The 18194-nt window shown below is 38.3% G+C and overlaps 1 protein-coding gene across 1 annotated transcript in view; it reads left to right on the top strand.

The window, feature by feature from the left end:
- Positions 1–18194, top strand: part of MRPL21 (mitochondrial ribosomal protein L21) — a 108734-nt gene that overhangs the window by 8018 nt on the left and 82522 nt on the right. The window contains exon 2 of the mRNA XM_053720444.1: positions 634–694. Coding sequence (XP_053576419.1) covers positions 634–694 — 61 coding nt within the window. The remainder of the gene's footprint in view (positions 1–633; positions 695–18194) is intronic.

Below are 18194 nucleotides of genomic sequence, written 5' to 3' on the forward strand. Positions count from 1 at the left end.
TTTTTTTTATTTTTTTTTATTGTTTTACCTGCAGCTAAGCAGCAGCTGAGTATAACTTATTACACAGAACTTACTCTGCTGAGCTTAGGAAATTGAGGTAAAATATCTTCCTTTTTTACATAGAGATGTTCGGGTGATGTTTTCCTGTCAGCTTTTTACAGTTATACTGCATCAGTTTCAAGTGATTTAACATATGAGTATTATGTCCCTTTAAGCAAATTTCCAATTTACTCCTATTATCACATTTTCTTCATTCTCTTGGTATCTTTATTTGAAAAGCAAGAATGTTAGTTTAGATGCCGGCCCATTTTTGGTGAACAAGCTGGGTTGTTCTTGCTGATTGGTGGATAAATAAACCCACCAATAGACAAGTGCTGTCCGGTGTCCTGAACCAAAAAAATGGCTGGCTCCTTAGCTTAGATGCCTTCTTTTTAAAATAAAGATAGCAAGAGAACGAAGAAAAAATTATAATAGGAGTAAATTAGAAAGTTGCTTAAAATCGCATACTCTATCTAAATCACGAAATAAATAATTTGGGTTCAATGTCCCTTTTAATGTCGCTTTTTAATATGTGTTAATTTGTTCTGTTATATAGAAAGCACAATTTGTTAATGCTGTTTTTTTCTATCGTAGCCTTGTTGTTTCGCCCTGCTGTCCGATGCCAGAGTTCACTGCCTTCTACTGAGCAGTCAAGGTAAATGTCAATTTTTTTTTTTGTTTGTTTTTCAATAATACATGATTTACAGTATAATATCAAACATAAGATCATGTAAATTATGTTATATATTACAGATACATAGTCTGTATTCCTTCTAAAAAGAGAACATCTGAAAATATACTACATTGTTGTTCATTTTTATGTATTTTCTTTAATGGATGTTCCTGTGTGTGGGTTAAATACAGTTATCTGCAAGTAAAAGTGTGATCATCATTTCCTTGTTCCACTTTAATGTCTTTAAAAAAAATACTTTTTGTGTAATTTTCTTTAACGCAAATAGGTAACAACATTTTTACGTTTCACATAATTTTACCTTCCCAAAACACGAACATTTAGGATTCTATATCAATGTTGTTCACGAAAAAATACTATTCAAAATCCTCCCCTTTTTTTTTTTTTTTTTTTTGCATCCGGATGTTTTAAAAATGTTATGAAAAAGTTAGTGTTTCATTCTTATGGAGGTAGCCTCTGGCCACCAGTGTAGTTGTAGGAGTTGCTGCTGTTGGCTAGTAACCATGCATTATTGATAACCAAATTTGTTTGTTTTTTCCCCAAGAAATACAACCATCTCTTTCTAATAAGTGGTTTATCTCTGTTTTCCTGTTCCAATTGGCATCTTGTGGTTTAAAAAATGACACGTTTTATTTCCGCCACATGCTAATCAAAAACTTTTATGATTCCCTTGTTTGAAAGAGGAGATTAACCCCTTTTCAATGAGTATTGTTGTACTCCTCTGTTTTTTCTAATATTAACATGGTTTCTACCGGGTGAAATATTTGCTGTTTGTACATTTGCCATGTTATTTAAAGAAGGTTATGTGACCAATCCGTGAAAATAATTTGCTTACCTCTTTCTGTTAAGGGATTTTAAAGGGACAGTATACACTCATTTTCATATAACTGCATGTAATAGACACTACTATAAAGAATAAGATGCACAGATACAGATATAAAAATCCAGTAGAAAACTGTTTAAAAACTTACTTAGAAGTTCTAAGTTTAGCTCTGTTGAAAAGGTGGCTGGAAAGCCCACTGCAAGTGGAAAATAAGACCCTCCCCCCTCCCCCTTCTTTTGCATATGAAAAGACCCTTTACACAAACAGGAGCAAGCTGGAGAAGGTAGCTGACGGTATTCACATAAAACTTTGGGGCTTGGTTAGGAGTCTGAAAATCAGAGCAATGTTATTTAAAAATAAGCAAAACTATACATTTAAAAAAACAAACAAAAAAAAAAAAACTTTATGGGCTATATAAATAGATCATCTACAAAACATTTATGCAAAGAAAAAATGAGTGCATAATGGTTTGTATGCTGAGATTTGGCCCCAATCCCCCATTCTTTCTTGGTATCTATTAGACTAGACTATGCCAATATTTACATTAACCATTGGCTATCTAGAGGGTTGTGTGATCATTCAGAGATTAATGGTTAAAGGGTTACATGTTTATATAGGTGGAAGTATATTGCAGATGGTTTATATCGTGTTCCCCAAATACAGGATTAGACCCTAGACAGGGAGGAACTGCATCCCTTGCTCCACATGGGTTTCCTCAATATTAATCATAAATAAACTAAACATATGTTGTTATATATATATATATATATATATATATATATATATATATATATATATATATATATATATATATATATATATATATATATATATATATATTTCCAAAAGTTTAATCTGTTCTGGTCCTTAAAGGGACACTGAACCCAAATTTTTGTGATTCAGATAGAGCATGAAATTTTAAGCAACTTTCTAATTTACTCCTATTATCAAATTTTCTTTATTCTCTTGGTATCTTAATTTGAAATGCAAGAATGTAAGTTTAGATGCCGGCCCATTTTTGGTAAACAACCTGGGTTGTCCTTGCTGATTGGTGGATAAAGTCATCCACCAATAAAAAAAGTTCTGTCCAGAGGGCTGAACAAAAAAAGCTTAGATGCCTTCTTTTTCAAATAAAGATAGCAAGAGAACGAAGAAAAATGGTAATAGGAGTAAATTCGAAAGTTGCTTAAAATTGCATGCTCTATCTGAATCGCAAAAGAAAAAATTTGGGTTCAGTGTCCCTTTAAATATTGTTCTTAGCCTATTCTATGGGGCCTATTTATCAAAGGTCTATCGGACCTGATCCGACAGTGCGGATCAGGTCCGCAAGACCTCGCTGAATGCGGAGAGCAATACGCTCTCCGTATTCAGCATTGTACCAGCAGCTCACAAGAACTGCTGGTGCAACACCGCCCCCTGCAGACAATCGTCCGTCAGCAGGGGGTGTCAATCAACCCGATCGTACTCGATCGGGTTGATTTCCGGCGATTCCTGTCCGCCTGCTCTTTGTGACCGCTGCTTCATAACTGCTGTTTCTGGCGAGTCTGAAGACTCGCCAGAAACACGGGCCCACAAGCTGCGCTCGGAGCTTGATAAATGGGCCCCTATGTGTCATTTGCGGTTTATCAACTATTCAAAGGCTGTTAAATTTAATAACACTGGTAAGAGATCATTGGGTAGCATTTTTTTTTATATACATTATTTCCTTTCTGATAGCTGGGCTACTGTTAACCCTCAAGGTTTATTCTGTAGTTTATATTTAATCTAAATTGTGTGCCTGATAAATGTAGTGCAATTTTCATTTGTACCAAGGAATCTACCATTTTAAATTTTTTTACTTTTTTTTTTTTTTTTTTTTCTTATCACAAACTTTTTTTTATCACAATATACTTGATGCATAGCCTCTCTCTTCAGAAAGTACTGGTTCTGCTTGTTATGTAGACAAATAGGCTTGTTCCTTAGTCTCTGTGGTCAAGTCAGTGGGTGTAAGAGTGTGTTTTTGCACTGTGCATTGGCAGCACATTGATCGCCTCCCCCGTACAACATCTGTTTCTTAACGAGGAGCTAATTCAGCTTACAACAAACGAAGAATCATTTTTGGCTTTGGCAAACAGTGTATTGTAGCTGTGGCTTTTACAAATAAACATGTTTACTTAAATGATTTTGGAGGTATCCTCTGATCTTACACAGAGCATCTGTATGTTTGAGAGTAGGGTCTAAATTATTTTAAAGAGAACATGAGCAATAATATTAAGTTAGTCTCATTTAAAGGGATTTGTAAATCATAACGTTTGTGAAACGCTAGGATTTATCAGTGCAACAAATAAAGGGGACTTTTAGTCATGAAGTATAAAATACTTTATGCTGAAAGTTCCTTTATTTGTCTGTAGTGTTCACTGTGCAGAACGCTATTTTATCACTGAGGTGACATTTCCACCTCTTAGCCAATAGCCATGTGGGCCAGTTGGCATTATGCCAGATAGCATTGGGTGACCAGACATCTCCGATTTCCGGGGACAGTTCCCATGCAAATTATGTCTCCAGAAATGTCCCCGGCTCTTGTTGCACTGCAGCCAAGCGCTGGGAGGAAGTCCCAGCGTAAGGCAGGCAGCGCGTAGGAGGAAAGAGCGGAGCTCCTCACTGGCGATAACCTGCTAAGACTGCACTAAAATAAGACAATAGTTTACAATTGGAAACTCAGGATGTACCCAGCTGGTGATAAGTTAAATATATATTACCCAAGTGTGAGATAAATTGTATTATTTTACATTCCAGCAGAGCCTGTAATTATAATATCCATCTAGCTGCCTACAGTGGTACGGTAATTCACCAGATAACAACTTTTTGCAGATACGCTAACACACTGCACACTGGTTTAAATTACGTCTTTGTACATTTAGGACAATAATACTGTGCATGAACGGTAAATGTATAAGTTCTTAGGGTTACTGTTACTTCACAGGAAGAATGTGTCTGAACCCCCTAAAAAAATATTAGCAACACATACAATTTCCTGAACAGTTTCTGTATTCCACGCTGTCCATGCAGAATCACTCGGCTCTAAGCCCCGCCCTTCACCTCTCACATCCTCTCTCACGCTTTCAGTTAAAGGGATAGGAAAGTCTAAATTTAAACTTGCATGATTCAGATAGAGCCGGTCATTTTAAGACACTTTTTAAATTCACTTCTATTTTCAAATTTGCTTCGTTCTTAGTATCCCTTGTTAAAAAATGAATACGCACATATCATACACTAGTGGGAGCTGCTGCTAATTGGTACCTGCACACATTTGTCTCTTGTGATTGGCTAAATAGATATTTTCAGCTTCCTGTCAGTAGTGCAATGCTGTCCCTTCAGCAATGGATAACAAGAGAATAAAGAAAATTTGATAATAGAATTAAATTGGAAAGTTGTTTTAAAATGGTATGTTCTATCTGAATCATAAAATAAATGTTTGGGGTTTACTATCCCTTAAAGTGGAATTGTACAGTTAGTGCTGAATAAACTATAACAATTTACTAAAAACTGCACATAATTAGAACACACACTTTCATAGTACTGTATATAGTAAAATATTAGTTTTAGTATATAGTAAAATATTAGTTTTAGTATATAGTAAAATATTAGTTTAGTATATAGTAAAATATTATGTCCAAAAAGTTAAAAATAGCTGTTTTTTTTATTATGAGTTTTCATTATTTCTCTCTTTTTTTATAATAGTACTTAGTATCAGCCTCAGGAGTGGCAGGCATGGCTTCCAACCATCTCATTTTATATAACTGTCACTGGTGGGGAGTTTTAACCTTCTGTCCCTTCAACTGTTGTGCCCTATTCTGTTTACCCAGTTTCTTGCAGGATGGCATGATTCCTCTGTTCACCACCTGAGACGAGCGGTTACACAAGCTCCCCACTTGGTAAATGCCTGGCTGTGGATGTAAATAAGCCGTAATGTGCCATATCCTTTCAATGTTGAAACCTGCTAGACCATTGCTTTCTATATCCATCATATGTTTAAATGGACATATCTCCTGTAAAATTATCTCAGTTGTCACATTGATCTGTTTTACCTGCTCCAGTGCATGACGTTAATGTATTGTGAGAAGTTTGGGGGAAATTGGTTAAGATCTAAGTTCAATTTTGTACGTTAAGCCACATTAAGCTCCCCAAAAAAACAAGCTTAATGTCACTCATTTGCCTTGTGGGAAACCAAATACCATGAAACTTCTAGGATAGGTTTGGAAAGTGACAAACTGAGTTTGTGCCAAGTTTCAAGGCAATTGATTGATGTTTAGGTGAATCTTGGTACATTAAGCTCTTTTTACATTAAGCTGCTCACATTAAATGTTTTAGGATTGTAAAAAAATAGTTAAAATAGTTAAATGTGAATAACTTTTGGTATGTTTTATCAAATGTCCTGAAATTATCAGAATATGTTTGAATAGATAGATTAATGTATTGTGTGTATTTTTTACTCATTAACCCCTTAATGACCACAGCACTTTTCCATTTTCTGTCCTTTTGGGACCAAGGCTATTTTTACATTTTTGCGGTGTTTGTGTTTAGCTGTAATTTTCTTCTTACTCATTTACTGTACCCACACATATTATATACCGTTTTTCTCGCCATTAAATGGACTTTCTAAAGATACCATTATTTTCATCATATCTTATAATTTACTATAAAAAAAAATGATAAAATATGATGAAAAATGGAAAAAAACACACTTTTTCTAACTTTGACCCCCAAAATCTGTTACATATCTAAAACCACCAAAAAACACCCATGCTAAATAGTTTCTAAATTTTGTCCTGAGTTTAGAAATACCCAATGTTTACATGTTTTTTGCTTTTTTTGCAAGTTATAGGGCCATAAATACAAGTAGCACTTTGCTATTTCCAAACCATTTTTTCCAAAATTAGCGCTAGTTACATTAGAACACTGATATCTTTCAGGAATCCCTGAATATCCCTTGACATGTATATATTTTTTTTTTAGTAGACATCCCAAAGTATTGATCTAGGCCAATTTTGGTATATTTCATACCACCATTTCACCGCCAAATGCGATCAAATACAAAAAATCGTTCACTTTTTCACAAATTTTTTCACAAACTTTCGATTTCTCACTGAAATTATTTACAAACAACTTGTGCAATTATGGCACAAATGGTTGTAAATTCTTCTCTGGGATCCCCTTTGTTCAGAAATAGCACACATATATGGCTTTGGCGTTGCTTTTTGGTAATTAGAAGGCCGCTAAATGCCACTGCGCACCACAAGTGTATCATGCCCAGCAGTTAAGGGGTTAATTAGGGAGCTTTTAGGGAGCTTGTAGGGTTAATTTTAGCTTTAGTGTAGTGTAGTAGACAACCCCAAGTATTGATCTAGGCACATTTTGGTATATTTCATGCCACCATTTCACCGCCAAATGCGATCAAATTAAAAAAAACGTAAAATTTTTCACAATTTTAGGTTTCTCACTGAAATCATTTACAAACAGCTTGTGCAATTATGGCACAAATGGTTGTAAATGCTTGTCTGGGATCCCCTTTGTTCAGAAATAGCAGACATATATGACTTTGGCGTTGCTTTCTGGTAATTAGAAGGCCACTAAATCCTGTTGCGCCTCACACGTGTATTATGGCTAGCAGTGAAAGGGTTAATTAGGGAGTTTGTAGTGAGCTTGCAGGGTTAATTTTAGCTTTAGTGTAGAGATCAGCCTCCCATCTGACACATCCCACCCCCTGATCCCTCCCAAACAGCTCCCTTCCCTCCCCCACCCCACAATTGTCCCCGCCATCTTAAGTACTGGCAGAAAGTCTGCCAGTACTAAAATAAAAGGGTTTTAAAAAAAAATGAAATTTTTTTTTTTAGCATATTTACATATGCTACTGTGTAGGATCCCCCCCTTAGCCCCCAACCTCCCTGATCCCCCCCCAAAACCGCTCTCTAACCCTCCCCTCTGCCTTATTGGGGGCCATCTTGGGTACTGGCAGCTGTCTGCCAGTACCCAGTTTACAATAAAAAGTGCTTTTTTTTTTTTTGTTTTTTTTTTTTTCTGTAGTGTAGCTTCCCCCCCCACACACACACACACACACACAGACAAACCCCCACCACCTTGCTGATCGTTTTTTTTTTTATTATTTTGACATTTTTTTATATTTTTTATTTCCACATTTTCTGTAGTGTAGCGGTTCCCACCCGCTCCCTCCCCGTGCACGCGCCCGCCCCCACCCTCCCGTGCACGCGCGCGCGCCCCCAGCCACCCCCGCCCATGATCCCGCCCCCCTTCACATCAACAGGGCCATCGATGGCCGCCACCCGCCTCCCGGTCCGGCTCCCACCCACCAACGCAGGGAGCCACCGATCTCCGGTGCAGAGAGGGCCACAGAGTGGCTCTCTCTGCACCGGATGACTTAAAAAGGTTATTGCAGGATGCCTCCATATCGAGGCATCACTGCAATAACCGGAAAGCATCTGGAAGCGAGCAGGATCGCTTCCAGCTGCTTTCCACACTGAGGACGTGCAGGGTACGTTCTCAGGCGTTAACTGCCTTTTTTCTGAGGACGTACCCTGCACGTCCTCAGTCGTTAAGGGGTTAAGCTACATTAAGCCATTTTCACATTAAATGTTTTAGGATGTCCCCATATGTGGGTGTGTGACTGTATATGTATGCTTGTGCATGTGTGTATATGTATGCTTGTGTGTATATGTATGCTTGTGTGTGTGTGTATATGTATGCTTGTGTGTGTGTGTATATGTATGCTTGTGTGTGTGTGTATATGTATGCTTATGTATGCTTGTGTATATGTATGCTTGTGTGTGTATATGTATGCTTGTGTGTGTATATGTATGCTTGTGCGTGTATATGTATGCTTGTGCGTGTATATGTATGCTTGTGCGTGTATATGTATGCTTGTGCGTGTATATGTATGCTTGTGCATGTGTGTGTGTGTGTGTGTGTATATGTATGCTTGTGTGTGTGTGTATATGTATGCTTGTGTGTGTGTGTATATGTATGCTTGTGTGTGTGTGTATATGTATGCTTGTGCGTGTGTGTGTGTGTGTATATGTATGCTTATGTATGCTTGTGTATATGTATGCTTATGTATGCTTGTGTATATGTATGCTTGTGTATATGTATGCTTGTGTGTGTATATGTATGCTTGTGCGTGTGTGTATATGTATGCTTGTGTGTGTATGTATGCGTGTGTGTGTGTGTATATGTATGCTTGTGTGTATATGTATGCTTGTGCGTGTATATGTATGCTTGTGCTTGTGTGTGTGTATATGTATGCTTATGTATGCTTGTGTATATGTATGCTTGTGTGTATATGTATGTGTGTGTGTATATGTATGCTTGTGTGTATATGTATGCTTGTGTGTGTATATGTATGCTTGTGTGTGTATATGTATGCTTGTGTGTGTATATGTATGCTTGTGTGTGTATATGTATGCTTGTGTGTGTATATGTATGCTTGTGTGTGTGTGTGTATATGTATGCTTGTGTGTGTGTGTATATGTATGCTTGTGTGTGTGTGTATATGTATGCTTGTGTGTGTGTGTGTATATGTATGCTTGTGTGTGTATATGTATGCTTGTGCGTGTGTGTATATGTATGCTTGTGTGTATATGTATGCTTGTGTGTGTATGTATGCGTGTGTGTGTGTGTATATGTATGCTTGTGTGTGTATATGTATGCTTGTGTGTGTGTATATGTATGCTTGTGTGTGTGTGTGTATATGTATGCTTGTGTGTGTGTGTGTGTATATGTATGCTTGTGTGTGTATATGTATGCTTGTGTGTGTGTGTATATGTATGCTTGTGTGTGTGTGTATATGTATGCTTGTGTGTGTGTGTATATGTATGCTTGTGTGTGTGTGTATATGTATGCTTGTGTGTGTGTGTATATGTATGCTTGTGTGTGTGTGTGTATATGTATGCTTGTGTGTGTGTGTGTATATGTATGCTTGTGTGTGTGTGTGTATATGTATGCTTGTGTGTGTGTGTGTATATGTATGCTTGTGTGTGTGTGTGTATATGTATGCTTGTGTGTGTGTGTGTATATGTATGCTTGTGTGTGTGTGTGTATATGTATGCTTGTGTGTGTGTGTGTATATGTATGCTTGTGTGTGTGTGTATATGTATGCTTGTGCGTGTGTGTATATGTATGCTTGTGCGTGTGTGTATATGTATGCTTGTGCGTGTGTGTATATGTATGCTTGTGTGTGTGTGTGTATATGTGTGTGTGTGTATATGTATGCTTGTGTGTGTATATGTATGCTTGTGCGTGTGTGTATATGTATGCTTGTGTGTGTATATGTATGCTTGTGTGTATATGTATGCTTGTGTGTGTGTATATGTATGCTTGTGTGTGTGTATATGTATGCTTGTGTGTGTGTGTATATGTATGCTTGTGTGTGTGTGTATATGTATGCTTGTGTGTGTGTGTATATGTATGCTTGTGCGTGTGTGTATATGTATGCTTGTGCGTGTGTGTATATGTATGCTTGTGCGTGTGTGTATATGTATGCTTGTGTGTGTGTGTGTATATGTGTGTGTGTGTATATGTATGCTTGTGTGTGTATATGTATGCTTGTGCGTGTGTGTATATGTATGCTTGTGTGTGTATATGTATGCTTGTGTGTATATGTATGCTTGTGTGTGTGTATATGTATGCTTGTGTGTGTGTGTATATGTATGCTTGTGTGTGTGTGTATATGTATGCTTGTGTGTGTGTGTATATGTATGCTTGTGTGTGTGTGTATATGTATGCTTGTGTGTGTGTGTATATGTATGCTTGTGTGTGTGTGTATATGTATGCTTGTGTGTGTGTGTATATGTATGCTTGTGTGTGTGTGTATATGTATGCTTGTGTGTGTGTGTATATGTATGCTTGTGTGTGTGTGTATATGTATGCTTGTGCGTGTGTGTGTGCATATGTATGCTTGTGTGTTTATGCTTTCAAACCTTTCTCCATCTTCTTAACATTTGGTAGTCATATCACAAAAAGTTCTGAGAAGTGTTTTTTTTTTTTTTTATCTCATGGACGAAATGTGAGAATTAGCATATATATCATACAATCACTCCATAAACACATATCAAACACACTGCATATATAATTTGAGCAAAATGTGCTTTTAAAATAGTTATTTATAATTTGCCAAAAAAAATAAATGCCCCCGGATTTCATTTTAAAAAATCTGGTCACCTTAGGATAGCTAGCACGCTATTAGCTAAGATCACCACACTGAAAAATAGCGTTCTGCCGGGGGTGGCCTGAGGCACTCGGCACGGTGAACGCTGCAGTCAAATAAAGGAACTTTCAGCATGAAATGTGTTATACTTCATGACTGAAAGTCTCCTTTTATTTGTTGCACTGGTAAATCCTAGTGTTTCGAAAACGCTAGGATTTTACCATCACTTTAAGGTAATGGACCCCACCATATTGTAAGTTTTTTTCCTAATCTAGTCCTCTTTCCTGAGGACAATCAGAGACCGATGCAAACAATAGCTGTGTAGTTTATAACAGGGTTAGGGATTGGGAGGTTTCGAGTTGGTTCTTCCTATTTTTGTGAGAATTAGAACCCTGCAAGATGGTACAAAATAAGTATTAATAGTATATTACAAAGGTTTTATTTTTACGATACATAATTATACATTTTATATTAGTCTCTTCGCGACCTATGCACTTTCCATTTCCGGATTGGATATCCGGCATCATCTGAAACTGCGGCTTGTAACTTTACATGTAACAACTTTCTAATTTTTTACTTTTATCATCAAATTTGCTTTGTTTTATTGTTATTTTTAGTTGAAAGCTAAACCTAGGTAAGCTCATATACTAATTTCTAATCCATTGAAGGCCGCCTCTTAGCTGAATGCATATGACTGTTTTTCACAGTTAAAGGACGTTAGTTCATGTGTTTCATATAGATAACATTGTGCTCATGCACGTGAAGTCAGCACTAATTGCATGAAATGCAAGTCTGTCAAATGTTCTGAGATAAGGAGGCAGTCTGCAGAAGCTTAGACACAAAGGTAAAATGTATATTTCTATAACAGTGTTGTTTATGCAAAGTCAAAATTAAACTTTCATTATTCAGATAGAGCAGCAGTTTTAAACAACTTTCCAATTTACTTCCATTAACAAAATATGCACAGTTTTTTTATATTTAAACTTTTTTGAGTCACCAGCTCCTACTGAGCATGTGCAGAATAAACATGTATGCATTTTTGATTGGCTGATGGCTGTCACATTGTATGTGCATGCATTTGTGATTGGCTGATGGCTGCCACATGGTACAGGGGGAGTAGAAATTGAAATAAATCATTCTGTATCCAATGCATTTAAAGGGGCAGTCTAGTCAAAATTAAACTTTCATGATTCAGATAGGGCATGTAATTTTAAACAACTTTCCAATTTACTTCTATTATCTAATTTGCTCCGTTCTTTAGATATCTTTTGTTGAAGAAATAGCAATGCACATGTGTGAGCCAATCGCACAAGGCCTCTATGTGCAGCAACGAATCAGCAGCTACTGAGCATTTCTAGATATGCTTTTCAGCAAGTGATATCAAGAGAATGAAGCAAATGAGATAATAGAAGTAAATTAGAAAGTTGTTTAAAATGACATGCTCTTTCTAAATCAGGAAAGAAAAAATTTGGGTTTCATGTCCCTTTAACTTTAATTTTCACTTTACTGTCCCTTTAATGTGTACGTACTGCATTGCAAAAGATCTCCCTACACAATGAGTGCATCATATATGCAGAGGATAGCTCAGTATGAGTACTGTATAGCAAGAGATCTCCCTACATAATGAGTGCATCATATATGCAGAGGATAGCTCAGTAAGAGTACTGTATAGCAAGAGATCTCCCTACATAATGAGTGCATCATATATGCAGAGGATAGCTCAGTATGAGTACTGTATAGCAAGAGATCTCCCTACACAATGAGTGCATCATATATGCAGAGGATAGCTCAGTAAGAGTACTGTATAGCAAGAGATCTCCCTACATAATGAGTGCATCATATATGCAGAGGATAGCTCAGTATGAGTACTGTATAGCAAGAGATCTCCCTACACAATGAGTGCATCATGTATGCAGAGGATAGCTCAGTAAGAGTACTGTATAGCAAGAGATCTCCCTACATAATGAGTGCATCATATATGCAGAGGATAGCTCAGTGTGAGTACTGTATAGCAAGAGATCTCCCTACACAATGAGTGCATCATATATGCAGAGGATAGCTCAGTATGAGTACTGTATAGCAAGAGATCTCCCTACACAATGAGTGCATCATGTATGCAGAGGATAGCTCAGTAAGAGTACTGTATAGCAAGAGATCTCCCTACATAATGAGTGCATCATATATGCAGAGGATAGCTCAGTGTGAGTACTGTATAGCAAGAGATCTCCCTACACAATGAGTGCATCATATATGCAGAGGATAGCTCAGTGTGAGTACTGTATAGCAAGAGATCTCCCTACACAATGAGTGCATCATATATGCAGAGGATAGCTCAGTGTGAGTACTGTATAGCAAGAGATCTCCCTACACAATGAGTGCATCATATATGCAGAGGATAGCTCAGTGTGAGTACTGTATAGCAAGAGATCTCCCTACACAATGAGTGCATCATATATGCAGAGGATAGCTCAGTGTGAGTACTGTATAGCAAGAGATCTCCCTACACAATGAGTGCATCATATATGCAGAGGATAGCTCAGTGTGAGTACTGTATAGCAAGAGATCTGCATACACAATGAGTGCATCATATATGCAGAGGATAGCTCAGTGTGAGTACTGTATAGCAAGAGATCTCCCTACACAATGAGTGCATCATATATGCAGAGGATAGCTCAGTGTGAGTACTGTATAGCAAGAGATCTGCATACACAATGAGTGCATCATATATGCAGAGGATAGCTCAGTGTGAGTACTGTATAGCAAGAGATCTTCATACACAATGAGTGCATCATATATGCAGAGGATAGCTCAGTGTGAGTACTGTATAGTAAGAGATCTTCATACACAATGAGTGCATCATATATGCAGAGGATAGCTCAGTGTGAGTACTGTATAGCAAGAGATCTCCCTACACAATGAGTGCATCATATATGCAGAGGATAGCTCAGTGTGAGTACTGTATAGCAAGAGATCTTCATACACAATGAGTGCATCATATATGCAGAGGATAGCTCAGTGTGAGTATTTTATAGCAAGAGATCTGCATACACAATGAGTGCTTCATATATGCAGAGGATAGCTCAGTGTGGGTACTGTATAGCAAGAGATCTCCCTACACAATGAGTGCATCATATATGCAGAGGATAGCTCAGTATGAGTACTGTATAGCAAGAGATCTTCATACACAATGAGTGCATCATATATGCAGAGGATAGCTCAGTGTGAGTACTGTATAGCAAGAGATCTCCCTACACAATGAGTGCATCATATATGCAGAGGATAGCTCAGTATGAGTACTGTATAGCAAGAGATCTTCATACACAATGAGTGCATCATATATGCAGAGGATAGCTCAGTGTGAGTACTGTATAGCAAGAGATCTTCATACACAATGAGTGCATCATATATGCAGAGGATAGCTCAGTATGAGTACTGTATAGTAAGAGATCTGCATACACAATGAGTGCATCATATATGCAGAGGATAGCTCAGTGTGAGTACTGTATAGCAAGAGATCTCCCTACACAATGAGTGCATCATATATGCAGAGGGATAGCTCAGTGTGAGTACTGTATAGCAAGAGATCTCCCTACACAATGAGTGCATCATATATGCAGAGGATAGCTCAGTGTGAGTACTGTATAGCAAGAGATCTCCCTACACAATGAGTGCATCATATATGCAGAGGGATAGCTCAGTGTGAGTACTGTATAGCAAGAGATCTCCCTACACAATGAGTGCATCATATATGCAGAGGATAGCTCAGTGTGAGTACTGTATAGCAAGAGATCTCCCTACACAATGAGTGCATCATATATGCAGAGGATAGCTCAGTGTGAGTACTGTATAGCAAGAGATCTGCATACACAATGAGTGCATCATATATGCAGAGGATAGCTCAGTGTGAGTACTGTATAGCAAGAGATCTGCATACACAATGAGTGCATCATATATGCAGAGGATAGCTCAGTGTGAGTACTGTATAGCAAGAGATCTGCATACACAATGAGTGCATCATATATGCAGAGGATTGCTCAGTGTGAGTACTGTATAGCAAGAGATCTGCATACACAATGAGTGCATCATATATGCAGAGGGATAGCTCAGTGTGAGTACTGTATAGCAAGAGATCTCCCTACACAACGAGTGCATCATATATGCAGAGGATAGCTCAGTGTGAGTACTGTATAGCAAGAGATCTCCCTACACAATGAGTGCATCATATATGCAGAGGATAGCTCAGTGTGAGTACTGTATAGCAAGAGATCTCCCTACACAATGAGTGCATCATATATGCAGAGGATAGCTCAGTGTGAGTACTGTATAGCAAGAGATCTTCATACACAATGAGTGCATCATATATGCAGAGGATAGCTCAGTGTGAGTACTGTATAGCAAGAGATCTCCCTACACAATGAGTGCATCATATATGCAGAGGATAGCTCAGTGTGAGTACTGTATAGCAAGAGATCTCCCTACACAATGAGTGCATCATATATGCAGAGGATAGCTCAGTGTGAGTACTGTATAGCAAGAGATCTCCCTACACAATGAGTGCATCATATATGCAGAGGATAGCTCAGTGTGAGTACTGTATAGCAAGAGATCTCCCTACACAATGAGTGCATCATATATGCAGAGGATAGCTCAGTGTGAGTACTGTATAGCAAGAGATCTCCCTACACAATGAGTGCTTCATATATGCAGAGGATAGCTCAGTGTGAGTACTGTATAGCAAGAGATCTCCCTACACAATGAGTGCATCATATATGCAGAGGATAGCTCAGTGTGAGTACTGTATAGCAAGAGATCTCCCTACACAATGAGTGCATCATATATGCAGAGGGATAGCTCAGTGTGAGTACTGTATAGCAAGAGATCTCCCTACACAATGAGTGCATCATATATGCAGAGGATAGCTCAGTGTGAGTACTGTATAGCAAGAGATCTCCCTACACAATGAGTGCATCATATATGCAGAGGGATAGCTCAGTGTGAGTACTGTATAGCAAGAGATCTCCCTACACAATGAGTGCATCATATATGCAGAGGGATAGCTCAGTGTGAGTACTGTATAGCAAGAGATCTTCATACACAATGAGTGCATCATATATGCAGAGGATAGCTCAGTGTGAGTACTGTATAGCAAGAGATCTCCCTACACAATGAGTGCATCATATATGCAGAGGGATAGCTCAGTTTGAGTACTGTATAGCAAGAGATCTCCCTACACAATGAGTGCATCATATATGCAGAGGATAGCTCAGTGTGAGTACTGTATAGCAAGAGATCTCCCTACACAATGAGTGCATCATATATGCAGAGGGATAGCTCAGTGTGAGTACTGTATAGCAAGAGATCTCCCTACACAATGAGTGCATCATATATGCAGAGGATAGCTCAGTATGAGTACTGTATAGCAAGAGATCTTCATACACAATGAGTGCATCATATATGCAGAGGATAGCTCAGTGTGAGTACTGTATAGCAAGAGATCTTCATACACAATGATTGCATCATATATGCAGAGGATAGCTCAGTGTGAGTATTGTATAGCAAGAGATCTTCATACACAATGAGTGCATCATATATGCAGAGGATAGCTCAGTGTGAGTACTGTATAGCAAGAGATCTTCATACACAATGAGTGCATCATATATGCAGAGGATAGCTCAGTGTGAGTACTGTATAGCAAGAGATCTTCATACACAATGAGTGCATCATATATGCAGAGGATAGCTCAGTGTGAGTACTGTATAGCAAGAGATCTTCATACACAATGAGTGCATCATATATGCAGAGGATAGCTCAGTGTGAGTACTGTATAGCAAGAGATCTCCCTACACAATGAGTGCATCATATATGCAGAGGATAGCTCAGTGTGAGTATTGTATAGCAAGAGATCTCCCTACACAATGAGTGCATCATATATGCAGAGGATAGCTCAGTGTGAGTACTGTAAAGCAAGAGATCTTCATACACAATGAGTGCATCATATATGCAGAGGATAGCTCAGTGTGAGTATTTTATAGCAAGAGATCTGCATACACAATGAGTGCATCATATATGCAGAGGATAGCTCAGTGTGAGTACTGTATAGCAAGAGATCTGCATACACAATTAGTGCTTCATATATGCAGAGGATAGCTCAGTGTGAGTATTGTATAGCAAGAGATCTCCCTACACAATGAGTGCATCATATATGCAGAGGATAGCTCAGTGTGAGTACTGTATAGCAAGAGATCTGCATACACAATTAGTGCTTCATATATGCAGAGGATAGCTCAGTGTGAGTACTGTATAGCAAGAGATCTCCCTACACAATGAGTGCATCATATATGCAGAGGATAGCTCAGTGTGAGTACTGTATAGCAAGAGATCTCCCTACACAATGAGTGCATCATATATGCAGAGGATAGCTCAGTGTGAGTACTGTATAGCAAGAGATCTCCCTACACAATGAGTGCATCATATATGCAGAGGATAGCTCAGTGTGAGTACTGTATAGCAAGAGATCTTCATACACAATGAGTGCATCATATATGCAGAGGATAGCTCAGTGTGAGTACTGTATAGCAAGAGATCTCCCTACACAATGAGTGCATCATATATGCAGAGGATAGCTCAGTGTGAGTACTGTATAGCAAGAGATCTGCATACACAATTAGTGCATCATATATGCAGAGGATAGCTCAGTGTGAGTACTGTATAGCAAGAGATCTGCATACACAATGAGTGCATCATATATGCAGAGGATAGCTCAGTGTGAGTACTGTATAGCAAGAGATCTCCCTACACAATGAGTGCATCATATATGCAGAGGATAGCTCAGTGTGAGTACTGTATAGCAAGAGATCTCCCTACACAATGAGTGCATCATATATGCAGAGGATAGCTCAGTGTGAGTACTGTATAGCAAGAGATCTGCATACACAATGAGTGCATCATATATGCAGAGGATAGCTCAGTGTGAGTACTGTATAGCAAGAGATCTGCATACACAATTAGTGCATCATATATGCAGAGGATAGCTCAGTGTGAGTACTGTATAGCAAGAGATCTGCATACACAATGAGTGCATCATATATGCAGAGGATAGCTCAGTATGAGTACTGTATAGCAAGAGATCTGCATACACAATGAGTGCATTATATATGCAGAGGATAGCTCAGTGTGAGTACTGTATAGCAAGAGATCTCCCTACACAATGAGTGCATCATATATGCAGAGGATAGCTCAGTGTGAGTACTGTATAGCAAGAGATCTCCCTACACAATGAGTGCATCATATATGCAGAGGATAGCTCAGTGTGAGTACTGTATAGCAAGAGATCTCCCTACACAATGAGTGCATCATATATGGAGAGGATAGCTCAGTGTGAGTACTGTATAGCAAGAGATCTGCATACACAATGAGTGCATCATATATGGAGAGGATAGCTCAGT

This window comes from Bombina bombina, chromosome 7 (assembly GCF_027579735.1).
Source record: "Bombina bombina isolate aBomBom1 chromosome 7, aBomBom1.pri, whole genome shotgun sequence".
NCBI lineage: Eukaryota > Metazoa > Chordata > Amphibia > Anura > Bombinatoridae > Bombina > Bombina bombina.